At 42.9% G+C, this 24,302-nt stretch overlaps 1 protein-coding gene across 6 annotated transcripts in view; it reads right to left on the minus strand.

Annotated features, from left to right (window-relative positions):
• The window catches only part of SLC35D2 (solute carrier family 35 member D2), a 70,936-nt gene that overhangs the window by 38,729 nt on the left and 7,905 nt on the right, over nucleotides 1–24,302 (minus strand). For 3 of the 6 annotated variants that reach the window (XR_002916295.3, XM_024252753.3, XM_024252752.3), the window contains exons 2-4: nucleotides 16,235–16,268; nucleotides 12,418–12,504; nucleotides 8,114–8,181 (exon numbers count right to left, since the gene is read on the minus strand). Coding sequence is in view for 5 of the 6 variants with exons in the window: in XM_024252753.3 (XP_024108521.1) it covers nucleotides 8,114–8,181; nucleotides 12,418–12,504; nucleotides 16,235–16,268 (189 nt within the window). In the remaining variant the exon portion in view is untranslated. The other 3 variants (XM_054520292.2, XM_054520293.2, XM_054520291.2) reach the window with 3 other exon arrangements.

The following is a 24,302-nucleotide window of genomic DNA, read 5'->3' on the forward strand; positions in this document are numbered from 1 at the left end:
GAGTGAAGCATGTCAGACACCAAGGGTTGGTTGATTGGTTTTATTTTTACATGTTTTACATTTTTAATTAAGCTTACTAATTTTCCAAATCAATTTTCACATTTACCATTAACAAATCACATTAAATAATAAAAATAAATGGAGATTAAATAATATCATACCACTTTCACTTAGCAATTTATTTACTTATTTTTTATTTATTTATTTATTTTTTTGGAGACAGAGTCTCGCTGTGTTGCCCAGGCTATAGTGCAGTGGTGCAATCTCGGCTCACTGTAACCTCTGCCTCCCGGGTTCAAGCGATTCTCCTGCCTCAGCCTCCCAAGTAGCTGGGATTACAGGCATGCGCCACAACACCCGGCTAATTTTTGTATTTTCAGAAGAGACAGAGTTTCGCCATGTTGGCCAGGTTGGTCTCAAACTGCTGACCTAAGGTAATCTGCCCGCCACAGCCTCCGGAAGTGTTGGGATTACAGGCGTGAGCCACTGCACCCAGGCTTCACTTGGCAATTTAAGACACCGTTCTGTCCATCCATTCTAAAGGTTGTGCTGAAACTACTTCATGATGTGAACCAATACATCCTTTGACAAATCAAGTCAGACCTATGCGTCATCATTAAATAGTCCTGACCGACTGGGCACGGTGGCTGTCGCCTGTAATCCCAGCAGTTTGGGAGGCCGAGGCGGGCGGATCACTTGAGGTCAGGAGTTTGACACCACACTGGCCAACATGGTGAAACCCTGTTTCTACTAAAAATACAAAAATTAGCCAGGCATGGTGATGTGCACCTGCAGTCCCAGCTACTCGGGAGGCTGAGGCAGGAGAATTGCTTGAACCCGTGAGGCGGAGGTTGCAGTGAGCCAGGATCGCACCACTGCAACCTCTGTCTCAAAAAAATAAAAAAAGGTTCTGACCTTGGACCTAATTACTTCTTCTTGGGAAACTTACATTTTAAGGTAATAATCGAAAGACAGAAAAAAAAACCACACACGTAAATGTGTTCACTGTAGTGTCTGTGGGAAAAACATCAGAAACAACCTAAATGTCAGACATCACAATAGTTAAATAAATTATGATACATTCAGTTGAGGTAACATGATACTATAACTCTGTAATACAAATACTATTAGAAAATGAATATTAAATAAAACAAATGGATACAAAACCATGTAGGATCTACAACTGTAACAAGATACATTCTGTATATAGAAAAGGGCTGCAAAGGATTATTTATTTATTTATTTATTTATTTATTTATTTATTTATTTTGAGATAGAGTCTCACTCTGTCACCCAGGCTGGAGTGCAGTGGCGCGATCTCAGCTCACTGCAATCCCCACCTCCCGGGTTCAAGCGGTTCTCCTGCCTCAGCCTCTCGGGTAGCTGGGATTACACCACCACGCCCAGCTAATTTTTGTATTTTTAGTAGAAATGAAGTTTTGCCATGTTGGCCAGGCTGGTCCCGAACTCCTGATCTCAGGCGATCCACCTGCCTCAGCCTCCCAAAGTGCTGGGATTATAGGCATGAGCCACCGCACGGGGCTGAAAATGAGTATTTAAAATTGTGTGTTAAAAGGTCGATTATGGGTGGTTTTCTTCCCCAAATGTTATGTAGTAAGGCTAAACTGCCTTAAAATATATAGTTAAGAACCTTCTACCCACTCCTAATACCCAGAGATTCCAGGATGCAGCTCAGTGCATAGTCAACAGACTGCCAGGGCTGCCAAATGCCATGCCAGCCCATCTCCACCTGCTTCTAGATGCGACCCTGAGCGGCCGATGAGCTAGGGAAACAAAGTCAGAGCTGGAACAGCAGCACAGGAGGAGAGTGGCAGCTCAGCCAACCATACCCCAGCACAGGCTTCACATCATCAACCACACTGCATCCAGAGAGCAGCTGCAGAAAGAATGTTCAGGAACTTTATATTCACACCTAAAGATGTCTTACGAGACTGGCTGGACCTACATTTTTCAAAGCTGCAACAACAACAAAACGTTTTATATTTTCAATTGCATTCGAAAAGTATTCTAGATTATGCCTTTTAAAAGCAAATAAGGTATACTTGATGGTTAAAAGGTGAATGTTTTCCCCCTATGATTAGGAACAAGACCAGGAGGTTCACTCTCACTATTGTATCTATTCAACACTGTATTTGAGGTTCTAGACAGTGCAGTTATTAAAAACAAACATCTCATTTGGAAAGGAAGAACTAACGCTATCTCTATTTGCAGAGAACATCTTCTATACAGAAAATCCTAAGGGATCCACTTAAAAATTATTAGAACCACAATAAGTGAATCAAGCAAATATGCAGGAAACAAAACGAATATACAAAAGTCAACTCTCAATATACGCTAGCAATGAGCAATCCAAAAATGAAATTAGGCTGGGCACAGTGGCTCACGCCTGTAATCCCAACATTTTGGGAGGCCAAGGTGGGTGGATGAATTGAGGTCAGGAGTTCAAGACCAGCCTGGCCAACATGGTGAAACCCCACCTATACTAAAAATACAAAAAATTAGCTGGACGTAGTGGTGCATGACTATAATCCCAGTTACTCGGGAGGCTAAGGCAGGAGAATTGCTTGAACCTAGGAAGCAGAGATTGCAGTAAGCCAAGATCGCACCACTACACTCCAGCCTGGGCAACAAAGCGAGACTCCATCTCAAAAAAAAAAAAAAAAAATTAAGTTACCAAAGCAATTTCATCTAAAATAGCATCAAAAAGAATAAAATTCTTAGACACAATTTTAACAAAAGAAGTGTAAGACTTGTGTGCAGAAAACTACAAAACATTGTTTAAAAAAATTTAAAAAACCAGGTGCAGTGGTTCATGCCTATAATCCCAGCACTTTGGGAGGCTGAAGCAGAAGAATTGCTTGAGGCCAAGAGGTTGAGAGCAGCCTGGGCAACAGAGCAAGACCCCGTCTTTACTTTGAGACAGGGTCTTGCTCTGTTGTCCAGGCTGGAGTGCAGTGGCATCATCTTGGCTCACTGCAACCTCCGCCTCCTGGCTCAAGCGATTCTTGTGCCTCAGCCACCTAAGTAGCTGGGATTATAGGCGTGCACTACCATGCCTGGCTAATTTTTGTATTTTTAGTATAGGTGGGGTTTCACCATGTTGACCAGGCTGGGTCTCAAACTCCTGACCTCAAGTGATCCACCTGCTTTGGCATCCCAAAGTGCTGGGACTACAGACGTAAGCCACCACGCCAAGCTAAAAAAAAATATGTTTTTTAAATTCACAGTAGTGAATGTCTGCAGTCTCAGCCACTTGGGAGGCTGAGACAAGAGGATGGCTTGAGCACAGGAGGTCGAGGCTACTGCAGTAAGCTATGATCATGCCACTTGTACTCCAGTCTGGGCAACAGAGTGAGATATTGTCTCTAAGAAAAAAAAAAAATTTTTTTTTTTTGAGACGGAGTTTTGCTCGTCACCCAGGCTGGAGTGCAATGGCGCGATCTTGGCTCACTGCAACTTCCACCTCTTGGGTTCAAGCAATTCTCCTGCCTCAGCCTCCCAAGTAGCTGGAATTACAGGTATCCACCACGACACCCAGCTAATTTTTGTATTTTTAGTAGACACGGGGTTTCACCATGTTGGTCAGGCTGGTCTCGAACTCCTGACCTCAGGTGATCCACCTGCCTCGGCCTCCAAAGTGCTGGGATTACAGGCGTTGAGCCACTGTGCCTGGCCTTCTAAGAAAATTTTTAAATTAAAAAAAGAAAGTAATGAAGACCTAAATAAACGGAAAGACACTCCATGTTCATGGATCAAAAGACCTTATGTTATTAAAACCTTACGTTATTAAAAATACTCTTCAAATAGATACACAGATTGCTACAGTTTGGATATTTGACCCTTTATGCCTCATGTTAAAATTGGATCCCCATGTTGAAGGTGGAGCCTGGTGGGCAATGTTTAAGCTGTGGGGGCTGATTCCTCATGGATAGATTAATCAACTGGGGCAGGGGGAGTGAGTTCTCACTCTGTTAATTCCCATGAAGGTTGATTGTTAAAGGAGCCTGATAGCATCCCCTCTCTTGCCACGGGATCTCTGCACGCACTAGCTCCCCTTCCCCTTCTGCCAGGAGGGCCTGAGGCCCTCACCAGATGCAGATGCTGGCGCCATGCTTCTTGCACAGCCTGCAGAATTGTGAAGCACACGAACCTTTTTTCTTCATAAATTACCCAGCCTCAGGTAGTCCTTTACAGCAACACTAACAAACTAAGTCACAGATTCAACACAATCCCTATCAAATCTTACCTGGCTTTATTTATTCTTTTTTTTTTTTTTTTTTGCAGAAATTGACAAGCTAATTTTAAAATTAACAAGGAAATGCAAGAGAATTAAAAAATCAAAACTATCTTGAAAAAGAAGAACAAAGTTGGTGTACTTACACTTTCCAATTTCAAAATTTAATACAAAGTTACAATAATCAAGACTAGCTAGTACTGGTTTAAAGATAGAAGATAGCTAGCTAGCTAGCTAGCTGGCTGGGCACGGTGGCTCACTCCAATAATCCCAGCAATTTAGGAGGCTGAGGCAGGCGGATCCCTTGGGCCCAGGAGTTCGAGACCAGCCTGGGCAACATGGTGAAATCCTATCTCTACAAAAAATTAAAACAATTATTAGCCAGGTGTGCTGGTGCTCACCTGTGGTCCCGGCTACTTGGGAGGCTGAGGTGGGAGGATCGCTTCAGCCTGGGAGGTCAAGGCTGCAGTGAGTGGTGACTGTGCCACCACACTCCAGCCTGGGTGACAGAGCAAGACCCTGTCTCAAAAAAATAATAATAAAGATAGATAGGCTGGACGTGGTGGCTCATGCTTGTAATCCCAGCACTTTGGGAGGCCAAAGCGGATGGATCACCTGAGGTCAGGAGTTCGAGACCAGCCTCAACATGCAGAAACCCCGTCTCTACTAAAAATACAAAATTAGCTGGGCGTGGTAGTGCATGCCTGTAATCCCAGCTACTCTGGAGGCTGAGGTAGGAGAACTGCTTGAACCTGGGAGGTGGAGGTTGCGGTGAGCCGAGATCGCGCCATTGCACTCCAGCCTGGGCAACAAGAGCGAAACTCCATCTCAAAAAGAAATAAATAAAAAATAAATAAAGATGACATACAATCAATAGAATACATTCTTAAAATTATGATCAATTGATTTTCTACCAGGATGCCAAGACAATACAATGGAAAAAGAACAGTCTTTTCAACAAATGGTGCTGGGACAACTGAACATCCACATGCAAAAAAAATGAATTTGAACTTCTATCTCATACCACATATAAAAAATTAACCCAAAAGCTGGGTACGGTCACATGTGCCTGCAGTCCCAGGTACTCGAGAGGCTGAGGTGGAGAATCATTTGAGCCCAGGAGTTTGAGGCCACAGTGAGCCATGATTGCACCAGTGAAAGCTACTGCATTTGAGTCTGGGTAACACAGCAACATAGAAAGACCCCATCACTTAAAAGAAAAAAATTTTTAATTAACTGAAATGTATTAAAGACCTGGACATAGGATCTAAAACTATAACATTCTTAGAAGAAAGTATAGAAGTAAATCTTTATGACCCTTCGGTTAGGCAAAGCCTTAGATAAAACATCAAAAGTACAAGCAACAAAAGAAAAACATAGAAAAACTGGAATTCATCAAAATTAAAACTTTTACAGGCTGGGTACAGTGGCTCATTTCTGTAATCCCAACACTTTGGGAGGCCGGAGCAGGCAGATTGCTTGAGCTCAGGAGTTCAAGATCAGCCTGGGCAACATGGTGAGACCTAGTCTCTACAAAAAATATAAAAATAAGCCAGGCGTGGTGGCACACACCTGTAGCCCCAGCTACTCAGGAGACCGAGACAGGAGAATCGCTTGAGCCCAGCAGGGTGAGGCTGCAGTGAGCTGTGATCGCACCACTGCACTCCAGCCTGGGTAATAAAACAAGACCCTGTCTCAAAAAATAAATAAATAAATAATATTTTTATAAATGGATAAACAAAACATTATATATATATATATACACACACACACACACACACACACACACACACACACATATATATACCTGCAATGGAATATTAATCAGCCTGAAAAAAGAATTAAATTCTGATACCTAATATAACATGGATAAACCTTGAAAATATGATGTAAGAGAATAAACCAGACAAAAAAGGCAAAAATATTGTACGATTCTACTTGTATGAGATGTCTAGAGTAGGCAAATTTGTAGAGACCTAAATGTAAAATGTAAACTATAAAAATTCTGGAAGATAGCATTTGGGTAATCTTGGTTTGATGATGAGTTTCAAATTCAAAACCAGAAGTATAATCCATGAAAGAAAAAAAATGATTGTGAACTTCATTAAAATTAAAAACTTCTGCTCTGTGAAAGACAGTGTTAAGAAAATAAAAAGATAAGCCACAAACTAGGAAAAAAATATTTGCAAAACACATATTTGATAAAGGACTTGTATCAAGTAAATGAAAAACCATGAATCCATGATAGGTAAAAACAACAACAAACAAATAAAAAACAACCCTTCCTGGTCACTATTGAAGGTGTCAGGACACTAATTTATTAGTCTGAACATTAATAAAGGAAGCTTTTATCCTGCTTTTCCTATATGAAGTGGTGAAAATTTGTCCTTATCGAAAAAGTTTAGGTTGGGTGTAGTGGCTCATGCCTGTAATCCAAGTACTTTGGGAGGCCAAGACAGGCAGACTACTTGAGGTCAAGAGTTCAAGACTAGCCTGGCCAACATGGTGAAACCCCGTCTTTACTAAAAATACAAAAATTAGCTGGGCATAGTGGCAGGTGCAGAATCCCAGCTACTTGGGAGGCAGGAGAATCGCTTGAACCCAAGAGGTGGAGGTTGCAGTGAGCCAAGATCACACCACTACACTCCAGCCTGGGTGATTGAGCAAGACTCCATCTCAAAAAAAAGATAAGATATCAACCCCTTAAAATCATTAACAGTGGCCGGGCATGGTAGCTCACGCCTGTAATCCCAGCACTTTGAGAGGCTGAGGCGGGCGGATCACGAGGTCAGGAGATCGAGACCATCCTGGCTAACATGGTGAAACCCTGTCTCTACTAAAAATACAAAAAATTAGCCGGGCGTAGTGGCGGGCGCCTGTAGTCCCAGCTACTGGGGAGGCTGAGGCTGGAGAATGGCTTGAACCTGGGAGGTGGAGCTTGCAGTGAGCCAAGATTGTGCCAACGCACTCTAGCCTGGGCGACAGAGCGAGACTCCGTCTCAAAAAAAAAAAAAAAAAATCATTAACAGTGAAACTGATCCATTTAATAGCATTCCAAGAAGGATAAGGTATTATGTGCCCCATAATCAAAAAACCCTGAAAGAGGCCAGGCGCAGTGGCTCACACCTGTAATCCCAGCACTTTGGGAGGCCGAAGCGGATGGATCACCTGAGGTCAGGAGTTCAAGACCAGCCTGGCCAACACGGTGAAACCCCGTCTCTACTAAAAATACAAAACTTAGCCAGGCGTGGTGGCAGGCGCCTATAATCCCAGCTACTTGGGAGGCTGAGGCAGGAGAATCGCTTGAACTCAGAAGGTGGAGGTTGCAGTGAGTCAAGATAATACCACTGCACTCCAACCTGGGAGACAGAGTGAGACTCCGTCTCAAAAAAAAAAAAAAAAAAGACCCTGAAATAAATGCAGATGCAAATTTCAGAAGTTTATAGCACACACTTGAAAATGTCTGTCATTATTTTTCCCTGCACCAAACCTGGTCTACACCAAGGCTGAGGGGATGTTCCTGCTCTTATAAAACTGAGATGAAACCAAAAGTCACACAAAATCATATTCATACCAAGAATCCTACCTGGATAAATCAGACCTTCTCTACCTTAATGTCTACAGCTCTCATATTCTATGATCAGGCTTGAATATAATTAAAAAAATAAGCTTTTTAACATTCCTAAAATCATTGGCCAATTAAACTCAAAACTCCACCTTACTTCCTTAAATTACTAAATATTATTGTCTTCTATATATGGTACAAGCACTATCAATGGCAAAAATCAGTCTTGGTCTTTGTACCACTGGCAGCACAGAGGTGAGGAACTTTCCACCAGCCATTATCCTGTACTCTACCTTAATTTACTTGTGCTTGATAATCCACTTATGTGATTTCCAACGTAGAGGAGAGGCAGAGGAAACAGCTTCCATTAAAAAAAAGAAGAAATATTTGGTTAGAACTCCAATAAGCATTTTCCTTCACATATAAAAATGGTGACAGATACTTCACCAGAGAGGATCTTCAAACAGGCATTAAAAAAATGATTTTGGTGGGGCGTGGTGGCTCATGCCTGTAATCCCAGCACTCTGGGAGGCCAAGGTAGGCGGATCATGAGGTCAGGAGTTCGAGACCAGACTGACCAACACAGCAAAACCCCATTTCTACTAAAAATACAAAAATTAACTGGGCATGGTGGCACACATCTATAGTCCCAGCTACTCGGGAGGTTGAGGCAGGAGAATCGCTTGAACCCAGGGGGCAGAGGTTGCAGTGAGCCAAAACTGCACCACTGCACTCCAGCTTGGGCAACAGAGCAAGACTTCATCTCAAAAAAAAAAAAAAAAAAAGAAAAGAAAAGGCGCTCCTCCTCACTAGTCATCAGGGAAATGCAAACTAAAGCCCATAAGATGTCATGACACATCCATCAGATTAGCAAAATTTATTAATTTTTTTTTTGAGACAGAGTTTTGCTCTTATTGCCCAGGCTGCAGTGCAATGGTGTGATCTTAGCTCACTGAAACCTCCACCTCCCAGGTTCAAGCAATTCTCCTGCCTCAGTCTCCCGAGTAGCTGGGATTACAGGCACCCGCCACCATGCCCGGCTAATTTTTTGTATTTTTAGTAGAGATGGGGTTTTGCCATGGTGGCCAGGCTGGTCTCGAACTCCTGGTCTCAGGTGATCTGCCTGCCTCAGCCTCCCAAAGTGCTGGGATTACAGGTGTGAGCCACCACGCCCGGCCCAGACTAGCCAAATTTAAAATGACTCACATACCAAGAATATGAAGCAACAGGGACTTTCAGGCACGTTTGTCAGAAGGTGAATTGGTATAGCCACCATGAAGAACAGTTCAACGATACATATTAAAGCTGAAGATATGCACGCCCCAGGGGCCAGCAGTTCCACTCTGATAGACATATTCCTCACTCATATGCACGTTATGAACTGAATCTTGTTTTTCCCCACATTCATATGTTGAAGTCCTAATCCCCAATGTGACTGTATTTGGAGATGAGGTCTTAACCAAGGTCATTCAGGTTACATGAGGGCATAGTGGTACAGCCCTAGCCCAACAAGACTGGTGTCCCTGTATGAAGAGAAGAGGCCAGGCACGGTGGCTCACACCTGTAATTGTAACACTTTGGGAGGCCAACACAGGAAGATAGCTTAAGCCCAGGAGTTCAAGACCAGCCCTGGCAACATAGTGAGACCCTGTCTCTACAAAAATTTTTTAAATTAGCAAGGCATGGTAGCGAATGCTTGTAGTCCCAGCTACTTGGGAGGCTGAGGCAGGAGGATCACTTGGACCCATGAGTTCGAAGCTGCAGTGAGCTGTGGATGTACCACTGCACTCTAGCTTGGGTGACAGAGCTAGACCCTGTCTCAAAATAATAATAAAAATGAAAACAAAAACAGAAAAAAAAAGGAAGTGGAAGAGATACGAGGAGTGCACACACAGAGGAAAGGCCATTGAGGACACAGTGAGAAGGTGGCCATCTGTAAGCCAGGATGCAAAGCCTCACCAGAAGTCAACCCTGCCAGCACCTTGGTCCTGGACTTCCAGCCTCCAGAACTGTGAGATCCATTTCTGTTGTTGAAGCCACCTGGCTGGGGGTATTTTGTTACGGCAGCCCCAGCTAACACATGTACGCCAGGGTCCAACTAGAAGCATGTTCAGAGTGGTACTTTTTATTTTTCTAGCCCCCAAACTGGAAACATCCAAATTACTATGAACAATAGAACAGATAAGTAAATTGTGGTATATTCATAGAATGAAAATAAAAGAATACAGCCACACACAACACAGATGAATTTCACCATCATAATATTAAGTGAAAGAAGCAAGAGACCTAAGAACATAGATTTAGATTCCCTTTATCTCAAGTTTAAAAGCAGGTAAAACGAGACTACAGAATTTAGGGATGTGGCTGGGTGTAGTGACTCAAGCCTGCAATTCCAGCACTTTGGGAGGCCAAGGCAGGCGGATCACCTGAGGTCAGGAGTTCGAGACCAGCCTGACCAACATGGAGAAACCCCGTCTCTACTAAAAATAAAAAATTAGCCAGGCATAGCAGCGCATGCCTGTAATCCCAGCCACTCAGGAGGCTGAGGCAGGAGAATCGCTTGAACCCAGGAGGTAGAGTTTGCAGTGAGCTGACATTGCACAATTGCACTCCAGCCTGGGCAACAAGAGCAAAACTCCGTCTCAAAAAAAAAAAAAAAGTAGGGATGCATCCAGATTTAGAATAATTACAAAGAAAGCAAGAAAATTATTGTTAGAAAAGTTAGGATAGTGGGTAAGGAAGACTTTGTGATCACATTTCATGACCTAAATAATGGTTTACAAGGGTAATTATTCATTCAACTACACATTCAAATAGGATGCTTTTTTCTCTATGTATAGATTAGATTTTACCATTTTAAAATGTTTTAAAATTATACTATACCATAAAGTAAGAGTAAGTAAGCCCAGTAATATTCTGGTTTTTCTCATGATGATTAGGTTGACAGCTTTCATATACTTCAACCTTTTATTTTTCTCTTTTTCTGGACATCTCTGTTTTTTTTGTTTTTGTTTTTGTTTTTCTTGGAGATGGGGTCTCACTCTGTGGCCTAGGCTGGAGTGCAGTGGCGTGATCTTGGCTCACTGCAACCTCTGCCTCCCGGGTTCAAGCAATTCTCCTGCCTCAGCCTCCTGAGTAGCTGGGACTACAGGTGTGCACCACCATGCCCAGCTAATTTTTTTGTATATTCAGTAGAGATGGGATTTCATCATGTTGGCCAGGCTGGTCTCGATCTCTTGAACTGGTGATCCACCTGCCTTGGCCTCCCAAAGTGCTGGGATTACAGGCATGAGCCACCCCACCTGGCTTTTTTTTTTTTTTTTTGAGACAATGTCTTACTACGTTCCCCACACTGACCTCCAACTCCTGGCCTCAGGCGATCCTCCTGCCTTGATCTCCCCGAGTCACTGGCATTATAGGCGTGAGCCACCACACTGGGCTTCCCTAATTACTGAGGCTGTAAGCATGTGCTTCTTTGGTCTGTCTGACAAATAATCCAGTGCTAGATGCTACCATTTTTCCAAGCACTAGAGAAACAGCAGCAAACCAGCCACATGAGGTCCTCACCCTCAGGGAACTGACAGTCTGATTTAAACCTAAATGCTGTCATATCCATAAATACCACCTGTTGTATGGGACTGGTCTAAGAATTAAATGCCTGCCCTAATGTCTGGAACCCAGCAACTGTTCAACAAACGTTAGTTCCATCCACAGTCCAGGAAGGAATGGCGGATTTTATGTTTCTAGTTCCAGGACGGAAAAAACTGCGTATTTCTATGTATATCAAATTGCGTTCTTGATTCCACTCACAGCTTTTGTCAGTTCAGGATAAAAATGAAAACTGAAAACAGAAATCAGTAAACTAGGGCCCAAATCCAGCCCAGCTCTTGTTTATGTAAATAAAGTTTTATTGGAACACATGGACATCAACCCATTTAAATGTCATCAAGGGCTACTTTCATGGTACAGTGGCAGAAGTGAATAATTACGAGAGATGGTCTGACCCTTTACCAAAAAAGTTTGCCAATGCCTAATTTAGAGTTCTCTCACTTCCCAAGACACACAGCATTCATTTATTTGATGTCAGTTGTTAAGCACATACTTTTACTACTATTGCATTACATAAATGGACAACTAAATGATATATGGTCTTTATTAAAATTTCTTGGCCAGGCACAGTGGCTCACATCTGTAATCCGAGCACTCTGGGAGGCCAAGGTGGGTGGATCACTTGAGGTCAGGAGTTCGAGACCAGCCTGACCAACATGGTGAAACCCCATCTCTACTAAAAACACAAAAACAAAACAAAACAAAAAAAATTAGACGGGAATGGTGGCAGGCGCCTGTAATCCCAGCTACTAGGGAGGCTGAGGCACGAGAATCACTTGAACCCAGGAGGCGGAGATTGCAGTGAGCCAAGATCGCACCATTGCACTCCAGCCTGGGCGACAGAGCGAGAGTCCATCTCAAACAAAAAAAGAAGTTTCTATCCAGTGTAGGCAGAAAGTACAGTGTGTATAGAAATTGACCTGTACTCTAAAATCAATGTGTATTTTCACATCTTCTATCACAGTCATACATACTTTTCATTACTTACCTTTACAGGAATTTTCTTATCAAAATCAGGGAAGTGAATGATTTTGTTTAGCTTGGACACATATAGTATCATTATGGTGGCTGCCATCTGAAGAAAAGGGGAGAGAGAAACTTCAGCAAAACATCTGCAAAGATTGCTTGAGGTACAATGACATCATCAGAAGAAAACACATTCATCAAAAAGAAATATAGCAAAAAATTCATTTTCTAGGTTCCAGAAAAAAATAACTATTTCTTAGAATATTAACATTGTTTTCCTTGCCACAGTACAGATTCCATCAGAACTCTAGGCAAAAAAAGTAACGTCGGGCAGGGCACAGTGGCTCACAGCTATAATCACAGCACTTTGGGAGGCCAAGATGGGTGGATTACTTGAGGTCAGGAGCTCAAGACCAGCCAGGCCAACATGGTGAAATCCTGTCTTTACTAAAAAACAAAAATTAGCTGGGCATGGTGGCAAATGCAGAATCCCAGCTCCTCAGGAGGCTGAGGCAGGAGAATCGCTTGAACCTGAGAGGCCGAGGTTGCAGTGAGCCAAGATCACACCACTGCCCTCCAGAGTGAGACACCACTATCTCAAAAAAAAAAAAAAAAAAGGTAATATCGGCTGGGTGCCATGGCTCATGCCTGTAATCCCAGCACTTTGGGAAGCTGAGGCGGGAAGATCACTTGAGCCTAGGAGCTCCAGACCAGCCTAAGCAACATGGTGAAAACCCATCTCTACAAAAAAATACAAAAAATTAGCCAGTCTTGGTGATCTGTGGTCCCAGCTATTCAGGATACTGAGGTAGGAGGACCACCTGAGCCTGGAAAGTCAAGGCTGCAGTGAGTCCAGTGAGCCATGATCATGCCACTGCACTCCAGCTTGGGAGACAGAGCAAGACTCTATCTCAAAAAAAAAAAAAAAAGTGTAATATCCAATAGACACACATACACATTATCTCACGGGGCTCTAGGAATGAACTGTGGCAGAGGGAGAAAGGGAATGGTCTCTCTGACAGTGACAAATGTGCAAAAGTGATCACAGCCAGTGAGGTGACACATTGATCCTGGACCATAGTTACCATATACTAAACATATGGCATCCTCCCCCATAAAGGCACGGGAACATTCTTTTAAAAGAAACTCCACACCTAAGCACATTTTTTAAAAAGTCCATTATTTCCATAAAACAGAAGACCAACAAAGAGGAAAAAAAGTTCTTTAAACTTTAAAGATTTACTTTTCAATCTAGCTGGTATAGCAAAAATGTCTCCTTCAAATCCTCTTAATCTGGAGTACCCTAGGTATACTGGAAATACTCCATATCATTATTATGAAATAAAAATTTAACGTCATCTTTCATGCAAGTTTTAGAACTTACTAATTCTCTCCATTTTAGGATGCGAAAATTTAAGACTCCTTCAACATGATTATAATCCTATACCTCGCTTCTGAGTTTACAAACTTAAAACTTATAATATATTTATGTAATTAAGCCCATCCTGAATTATAACTGTACTTTGTACTTATGCCTCACTTTATAATTCTTAAAGAAATACAATAACATTGGCCAGGCACAGTGGCTCACGCCCATAATCCCAACACTTTGGAGGCCAAGGTAGGCAGATCGCTTGAGCCCAGAAGTTCAAGACCAGCCTGGGCATCATGGCGAAACCCTATCTCTACAAAAAATACAAAAATTAGCCAGTGTGGTGGTGATGCATGCCTGTAGTCCCAGCTACTTGAAAGGCTGAGGCAGGAGGATCACTTGAGCCCAGGAGGTGAAGGGTACAGTGAACCAAGATCACACCACTGTACTCCAGACTGGGCAACAGAGCCAGACACTAAAAAAAAAAAAAGGAAAAGAAGGAAGGAAGGAAGAAAATAAAAATAAAATAAAATAAATATACTAACACTTAAATGTAATTCAGACTTTTAAAATTAGGTCTAACTGGCCTCTTCCCTCAACAAATTGCAAATCAGAAAGGCTTTACCTTTGAGTATAAGCCACTGGGTTAAAGAGTAATGAATTTATTTCACTTAGAGACTACATAGGGTACCTTATCACTGATTATTATTTTTTTTTTTTGAGACGGAGTTTTGCTTGTCACCCAGGCTAGAGAGCAGTGGTGCAATCTCGGCTCACTGCAACCTCTGCCTCCCAGTGAATGTTCAAGCAATTTCTGGCTAATTTTTGTATTTTTAGTAGAGACTGAGTTTCACCATGTTGTCCCGGCTGGTCTCAAACTACCGACTTCAAGTGATCCACCCACCTCGGCCTCCCAAAGTGCTAGGATTATAGGCATGAGCCACTGTGCTCGGCCTGATCTTTTTTTTTTTTAAACGTGCTTTTTTCTAATATTTTTACATTGAAATATAAAAATAATTTTTTTACTGTAAGAAAATTCTTGTTATAATTGTTTCTCCCTAAAATGATGTTGCAAAGAAGTATTTATTAGCAAGACATTTAATCAGAATGATGTTTATTTGGCCAGGCACGGTGGCTCATGCCTGTAATCCCAGCACTTTGGGAGGCCAAGGTGGGTGGATCACAAGGTCAGGAGCTAGAGACCAACCTGGCCAACATAGTGAAACCCTGTCTCTATTAAAGATACAAAAAATTAGCTGGGCATGGTGGTGCGCACCTGTAATCCCAGCTACTCGGGAGGCTGGGGCAGAAGAATCACTTGAACCCAGGAGGCAGAGGTTGCAGTGAGCCAAGATCACACCACTGCATTCCAGCCTGGGCGACAGACTGAGACTCAGTCACAAAAAAAAAAAAAAAAAAAAAAAAAAAAAAGAATAATGTTTACTCACATAAACGACAGGCTTTTCCAGATTCACAATTAAAAATTTAGTTAACAGGTACTATTTTCATAATGTTAAGCTTTTCCCTCTATGAATTAAATCAAAATCAAAACAAACAAACAAAAAACATTGGTGTCTGTTACTATTTATTTATCTGGAAATCACCAGTATACAACCACAAGAATAAACAAGCCACAAATTAACATAAATGGGAAATTTCAGAAACTGCCAAATGGGCGTAGTTTGAAAGCTTACCCAAGCTCATCCTTGTACTTGTAATCCCAGCACTTTGGGAGGCCAAGGAGGGTGCGGATCGCCTGAGGTCAGGGGCTCGAGACCAGCCTAGCTAACATGGCGAAACCCTGTCTCTACTAAAAATACAAAAATAGCTGGCCACGGTGGCAGGTGCCTGTAATCCTAGCTACTTGGGAGGCTGAGCTGGAAGAATTTCTTGAACCTGGGAGGCAGAGGTGGCAGTGAGTCAACATCGTGCCATCACACTCCAGTCTGGACGACAAGAACAAAACTCCGTCTCAAAAAAAAAAAAAAAATCAAACTCTCTTTCTCTTGAAAAGCTTCTGATGCTAATAATAAGGGCAGCATGGTGGGTCCCACCCCATCTCTCAACCCTTTTCCTGTCAGGCACAATGGCTTAAACTAAGTATCAAGCTGACACTTTGAGTGGGACAAGTATTCTCTCTCCCACCCAGTCCTCAGTCAACTCATGTGTTACCCTCCAGGCCTTGGAGGCTTTGAGTCTTGTAGCCCCCTGCTTTAGAGTAATTAAATTCAGTTAAGGAACTTAAAATAAGAAGCTGTTTTTCCCATAAATACAATTGTTCCTAAATTGTAGACTGAAATAAAATAAGTGTCAATATGTCCTGTTGTCTCACCAGGAGTTCCATGACCCTCTGGTCTTCTGCCAGCTGAATAAATTTGCAAACCACAGCTTTAAACAAAAGGACTTAAAATGTCATTATGAACACTGATGACAAAATAAGAGGTTAATTCTATTTTTTTTTACTCACCTGTCCAATTCCGAGGAAAATTGGTGACGGGAAACTACAAAGAACACAGAACAAACAAATCAGTTGAGCAAATATAAAACTCTGAAGATAGTACATAATAAATAATGACAAGTTATTAAACAATCTAAGAAAATGAAAATTTATCAAATTGTTCACTTTTCATTTAATTCTTTTTTTTTTTTTTCTTTTTAAGACAGTGTCTTGCTCTGTTACCCAGGCTGGAATGCAGTGGTGTAAACATGGCTCATTGGAGTCTCAACCTTCTGGGCTCAGAAGATGCTCCCACCTCAGCTTCCTGCCACCCAGGCTGGAGTGCAGTGGTGTGATGGCTCAAGCCATCTTTCCACCTCCGCCTCCCTAGTAGCTGGGACCACAGGGGACATGCCACCACACTCAGCTAAACATTATATACACACACATATATATGTGTGTATTATATAAATATATATTATACTCCCTCTCTCTCTCTACATATATATATACATATATGTATATATGTATATATGTATATGTATATACGTATGTATATACGTACATATGTATATACGTACATATGTACGTATACACACGTACATATGTGTACATATACACGTACATGTGTGTACATATACACGTGTACATATGTGTGCATATACACATGTACATATGTGTGCATATACACGTGTACATATGTGTGTGCATATACACGTGTACATGTGTGCATATACACGTGTACGTGTGCATATACACGTGTACATATGTGTGCATATACACGTGTACATATGTGTGCATATACACGTGTACATATATACATTGAGATGGAGTCTCACTCTATCACCCAGGCTGGAGTGCAGTGGCACGATCTCAGCTCATTGCAACCTCCGCCTCCTGGGTTCAAGCGATTCTCCTGCCTCAGCCTCCCGAGTAGCTGGGACTATAGGCACGCACCACCATGCCCAGTTAATTTTTGTATTTTTAGTAGAAACGGAGTTTCATCATGTTGGCCAGGCTGGTCTCAAACTCTTGACCTCAAATGATCTGCCTGCCTCGGCCTCCCAAAGTGCTAGGATTATAGGCGGGAGCCACTGTGCCCAGCTAAACATGATATATTTTTAATTTGCTTCAAAATACTCTGGGGGGAGATGGTGGAGTGAGTGGGAGATGGACACAAATGCAGCAAGGTTGTGGACACTGGGTAATGGCTACATAGTGATTCATTACACTAGTTTTAAAAGATAATAACCCAGGAACAAATCTAATCAAAGATTTGCAAGAAAGGCATCTGTATAAAAAATTACATATCAATATTCTCAAAATTAAAGATCTAAACAAAGGTCATGGGTTAGAAACTCGATATTGTAGTGAGGTCCATTATCCCTGAACTTATTTATAGAATCAGTGCAATCTAGCAGAAATATCAGCAGATATTTTGTGGAAACTGACAATCTGATCCTAAAGCTGAATGGAAAGAAAGGCAAAGAGCACAAACATATCACCCAAGACAATTCTGAAGATAAACAAAGTCAGAGGAATGACTCTAATGGATGTCAGGATTCATTTTCAAATTACAATAAATGAGATTGTGTGGTATTTGCACAAAGATAATCCAATGGGACAATGGAAAAGAACAGAGGTCAAGACAGGGACACGCATATACGGACACCTGGTTTATGACATAGATGATGCTGCAGAGCTGTGGGGAAAAAACGATCTTTCAGCAAATGGCACTGAGTGATTTGGATGCAGACTTCTGACCCCTACCTCACATCATATTTTAACAAGGCAGGACCGCACCTGCACTGGCTCAACCCTTCACTGGCTCCCAGTCATTTCTCAGGCTACTCACAAAGCTGGAATACCCCACAAAACTCAGCCCTCAATCTGTATGTCGGAAGGGAAACACACCTGTCTCAGACAGGCTAAGAAGAGAATAAAGAATAAACCTACCTTATCAGAGAAAACAAAATGAATGGCTGGACAGTACCACCATGCAAATAAAATTAACTCTACTGAGTGCTGGGTCATGCCACCCATACCCTCTTCCACACAGAAGCAATCATTCCCCAGCTGGGTCCTCTGCTGCAGAAAGCTGCCTGATAATAGCATGTCCACTCCCTGAGCATGGCCTGCATTTTAACTGTTGGTCTCTACAGGGGTATAACGGCTACACCCCTGCCCCAATTCAGGACAGCTCTGCAAAGCCAGTACAACTCAAGAGCCCCTGGGATGAGGCCTTTGCTGTGACTGCCTCAGAGCCCAACCTCTCCCTCTGCCTAAGTCTGCTTCCTGGCATCACTTCCCAACATATTTCCTACGCCTCTGAGAATACAACCTGTAACATGAAGCAAAATCACAAGGCAACAATATAAACAAACAGTAAAACAACAACAAAAAGGGTCACCCGGCTGGGAGTTGTGGCTCATGCCTATAATCTCAGCACTTTGGGAGGCCAAGATGAGCAGATCACCTGAGGTCAGGAGTTCGAGACCAGCCTGGCCAACATGGTGAAACCCCGTCTCTGCTAAAAAATACAAAAATTAGCCGGGCATGGTGGTGGGCGCCTGTAGTCCCAACTACTCAGGAGGCTGAGGCATGAGAATCACTTGAACCCAGGAGGCAGAGGTTGCAGTGAGCCGAGATCGTGCCACTGCACTCCAGCCTGGGTGACAGAGCAAGACTCTGTCTCCAAAAAATAAAAAATAAATAAATTTTAAAAAATAGTAAAATAACAACAAAAAGGTTCACAGAAGATAAGTCAAAGAGCCCAGCCTAGAAGAAAATTTAATGCATGGAAGAGAAGGAAGTCTTGCTAATTGCTTCAGGCCATAGAACACCTCAGAAAGAATAAAACCAATAAAACAAAAGCTCAAAATTGAGTTGATATGACAGTCAAAGGAGATTAAAAGAAAGCATGCAGACCTAAGGAAACCAGCTAAGACCAAACAACCTAACTGCCACATAAGGAAATACCTTTAGAAACACCCAGGAGCTACATGGCGACTGCTGAAAATGGAATGACCAACACCTGAGATGATCATAGTGCATGCAGAGGAAAACAACCCTAAAAGATAAATTGATCTGGAAGACAGAAAACCACCACCATACAGGGCTAGTTAGTAGGCCTGGAATTTAGAAGACTATATTCCATAACTTTATATTGAATTCCATTCTATAATTTAAGTTAAACCACCTGAGTTATTAAACTACTCAATAGGCCAGATGCAGTGGCTCACGCCTGTAATCCCAGCACTTTGGGAGGCCGAAGTGGGTGGATCACCTGAGGTCAGGAGTTCGAAACCAGCCTGGCCAACATGGTGAAACCCCATCTCTACTAAAAAATACAAAAATTAGCCAGGCGTTGTGGCACGCACTGGTAATCCCAGCTACTTGGGAGGCTGATGCAGGAGAATCACTTGAACCTGGGAGGCAGAGGTTGCAGTGAGCTGAGATCACGCCACTGCACTCTAGCCTGGGTGACAGAGCGAGACTCTGTCTCAAAAAAAAAAAAAAAATTGAAACATTGGGTCTAAAAGAAACTCAATAACTTTAGCTTTTTAATATTTTTTATTGATCTTAGACCTCTTATATTTAGAGGGATCTTTTAAGACTTTTAAGACATATTAATCCTTGTAGTGAAGAAATATATATCTTTGAAAGTCAATAATTCTTTCAGTTGAAATTCTACTTCTCTTTTCTCCATTCAGTTCAGTTAAAACTAAATTTCACACATGCATGCTATGGCGATACCCATCTAAATAACTCTTCAAGTGCAGCCAGCATGACCCGAGTTGTGGCCACTCCTGACACGGTGCGAGACGACATTCCCAGGGTAGCTATCAAGTATTCTTGCCAAAAATGTTTAAACCAAATGAAATGAAGTCTTTAGATCTAACTTTCAGTTAGAAAATGAGGAAGATAAGTTGAGACTTCAAAAGATGAACTGGACAATCCAAAATATGGGACATTTTACAAAACAACTGGTCCAGGCTTTTCAAAAAGTCAATATTACGGGGAGGGAGTGGGATAGGGAACTTATCCACATTAAAAGAAACTAAAAAGACAAACCTGTATGTATTGCATGAGCCTTGATTGGATCATAAAACCATAAAAAACATCTTTGGGACAACTGGGATTGTGGGGGGAAAAGAAGAAAAGAAACTTTTTATCTAAGGAATTATCAGGTCCCAGAGAGGCCCTGGAATGTAACAGCATTCATATTGCTCCTCTTTGAGCTAAATAATTAAATAATTACCTCTTTTTTTTTTTTTTTTTTTTGAGAAGGAATCTCACTCTGTTGCCCAGGCTGGAGTGCAGTGGCATGATCTCAGCTCACTGCAACCTTCGCCTCCCAGGGTCAAGCAATTCTCCTGCCTCAGCCTCCGGAGTAGCTGGGATTACAGGCATGCACCACCACGCCTGCCTAATTTTTTGTATTTTTAGTAGAAACGCGGTTTCACCATGTTAGCCAGGCTGGTCTCGAACTCCTGACCTCAGGTGATCCGCCCACCTCCGCCTCCCGAAGTGCTGGGATTACAGGCATGAGCAACCACGCCCAGGCCTTTTTTTTTTTTTTTTTTTTTTTTTTTTGAGACAGAGTTTCGCTCTTGCCCAGGCTGGAGTGCAATAGCACAATCTCGGCTCACTGCAACCTCTGCCTCCTGGGTTCCAGCAATTCTCCTGTCTCAGCCTTCCGAATAACTGGGATTACAGGCACCCACCACCACGCCTGGCTAATTTTTGTATATTTAGTAGAGATGGGGTTTCACCATGTTGACCAAGTTGGTCTTGAACTTCTGACCTCAGGTGATCCACCCGCCTCGGCCTCCCAAGTGCTGAAATTACAGGCATAAACCACAACTCCCGGCCCAATAATTACCTCTTAAAGCCACTTGCTATGTGGGAGCTAGAACAATACCAAGTAGCCATAAAATGCCATACACCCTATAGTTCAACAATGTGTAGCCAATCACTAACCAATATTATTTCTGCAAACAATGAGAATTCCTGACAAACCACTTTTGTAATCACCCCTCCCCTGATATGTCCTTTTTTTCTTTAAAAACTTAAGCCTCTCGGCCGGGAGTAGTAGCTCACACCTGTAATTCCAGCACTTTGGGAGGCCAAGTCGGGCGGATCACGAGGTCAGGAGTTCGAGACCAGCCTGGCCAACATGGCAAAACCCCATCTCTACTGAAAATACAAAAATTAGCCGGGTGTGGTGGCGGGTGCCTATAATCCCAGCTACTCGGGAGGCTGAGGCAGGAGAATTGCTTGAACCCGGGAGGCAGAGGTTGCAGTGAGCCGAGATCATGCCATTGCACTTCAGCCTGGCCGACAAGAGCAAGACTCTCTCAAAAAAATAATAATAATAATAATTTGAGCCTCTTTTGTTCTCCTGAGCACTCCCCAAGGAAACCCGGAAGTGTTTCAAGTGTCCCAGGCTGCAATCTTCAACCTCAGCCCAAATAAGCTCTGTACATTAATTTTCCCTCAGCTTCTTCGCTTTAGGGGGACCAGATGATTATAGATTTGGTAGTAGATTATTTTAGGAAGTTATTGTTAAGTTTGTTAAAAGTCAAATGATACAATGTAGGAGAATATCCTAAGATCTCAGGAGAGGCAAGCTGAAGTATTTCGGAGTGCAGTGCTGTGATGCTTGCAACTTACTTTCAAAGGCTGGAGGGGAATCCTAGTACTGTGTGTGCCGTGTTCACTCCTTTGCTTTCCCGTTTTCAGTATGCTTGAAACTTTTCAAAATAAAAAGTTTGGGAGAGGAGGAATCTAAGTAATCCTCATAAAATTAAATAATTAAATCAAAGGCCCCATTTCCAACTCCTTTTTGGATTAAAGAAAATAATTTATAAATGAATAGCTTCTATAATATGAATCCATCTTTATAAAAAGTAATTCATTGGCCGGGTGTGGTGGCTCACGCACGCCTGTAATCCCAGCACTTTGGGAGGCCAAGGCGGGCGGATCACGAGGTCAAGAGATAGAGACCATCCTGGCCAACATGGTGAAACCCCGTCTCTACTAAAAATACAAAATTTAGCTGGGCATAGTTGCTTGCGCCTGTAGTCCCAGCTACTTGGGAGACTGAGGCAGGAGACTCGCTTGAACCTGGGAGGCAGAGGTTGCAGTGAGTCAAAATCATGCCACTGCACTCCAGCCTGGCAACAAAGCGAGACTCCGTCTCAAAAAAAAAAAAAAAGTAGGCCGGGTGCGGTGGCTCACGCCTGTAATCCCAGCACTTTGGGAGGCCGAGGTGGGTGGATCAACGAGGTCAGGAGATCGAGACCATCCTAGCTAGCATGGTGAAACTCTGTCTCTACTAAAAAAATACAAAAAAATTAGCCGGGCGTGGTGGCCGGCGCCTGTAGTCCCAGCTACTCGGGAGGCTGAGGCAGGGGAATGGCGTGAACCCGGAAGGCAGAGCTTGCAGTGAGCCAAGATCACACCACTGCACTCCAGCCTGGGCAAAAGAGCAAGAGCGAGACTCCACCTCAAAAAAAAATAATAATAATAATTCATTTATGTTTCTATGTCTCCACCTATTTATCTATATCCATCCATCCAAAAAGATGTCTGAAATTGTTGCCTCATGTTCATTACAGTAAATTTTTTTTAAATTTCACCCTAATCTTTCTATTTTGTTGGAATTCTTTTTTTTTTTTTTTTGAGATTGAATCTCGCTCTGTTGCCCAGGCTGGAGTGCAGTGGCTCAATCTCAGCTCACTGCAACCTCTGCCTCCCGGGTTCAAGCCATTCTCCTGCCTCAGCCTCCCAAGTAGCTGGGATTACAGGTGCCCACCACCATGCCCGGCTAATTTTTGTATTTTTAGTAGCGATGGGTTTCGCCACGGTGGCCAGGCTGGTCTTGAACTCCTGACCTCAGGTGATCCGCCCACCTGAATTCTTTATAATAATCACAACAGAATAACTTTTCTTAAAAAAGGTACTGACAGCTGGGTGCAGTGGGTCACGCCTGTAATTGTAGCACTTTGGGAGGCCAAGGTGGGTGGATCACCTGATGTCAGGAGTTCGAAACCAGACTGGCCAACATGATGAAACCCCGTCTCTACTAAAAATACAAAAATTAGCTGGGCATGGTGGCTCATGCCTGTAATCCCAGCTACTCAGGAAGCTGAGGCAAGAGAATCACTTGAACCCAGGAGATGGAGGTTGCTGTGAGCCAAGATCATGCCATTGCACTCCAGCCTAGGAAACAAAAGCAAAGCTCCATCTCAAAAAAAAAAAAAGGTATTGATTCTAGGTAGTGGGAATTATTATTGTCTTCTTTTCTCATTTCTGTATCCCCAATGTTTTAACTGAGTTCTTGTAGATATGAACATGAGGAAGTGAAGATCATGTGGGCAGAACTCCTTCAAGAGTCTTCTGATTCTGGCTGGGTGTGGTGGTTCACGCCTGTAATCGCAGCACTTTGAGAGGCCAAGGCAGGTGGATCACTTGAGGTCAGGAGTTTGTGACCAGCCTGGCCAACATGGCAAAACCCTGTCTCTACTAAAAATACAAAAATTAGCCGGGGAGTCAGGCGCAGTGGCTCACTCCTGTAATCCCAGCACTTTGGGAGGCCGAGGCAGGTGGATCACTTGAGGTCAGGAGTTCAAAACCAGCCTGGCCAATATGGTGAAACCCCATCTCTACTAAAAATACAAAAATTGCCTGGGCGCAGTGGCTCATACCTGTAATCCTAGCACTTTGGGAGGCTGAGGCAGGCGAATCACGAGGTCAGGAGTTTGAGACCAGCCTGACCAACATGGTGAAACCCCGTCTCTACTAAAAATACAAAAAAATAGCTGGGCGTAGTGGCAGGCACCTGTAATCCCAGCTACTCGGGAGGCTGAGGCAAGAGAATTGCTTGAACCCGGGAGGTGGAGGTTGCAGTGAGCCTAGATTGAGCCACTGCATTCCAGCCCAGGTGACAGAGTAAGACTCTGTCTCAAAAAAAAAAAAATACAAAAACTGGCTGGGCGCAGTGGCTCACGCCTATAATCTCAGCACTTTGGGAGGCCAAGGCGGGTGGATCACAAGGTCAGGAGTTCGAGACCAGCCTGGCCAAGAGACCAGC

The sequence above is a fragment of the Pongo abelii genome, chromosome 13 (genome assembly GCF_028885655.2).
Source record: "Pongo abelii isolate AG06213 chromosome 13, NHGRI_mPonAbe1-v2.0_pri, whole genome shotgun sequence".
NCBI lineage: Eukaryota > Metazoa > Chordata > Mammalia > Primates > Hominidae > Pongo > Pongo abelii.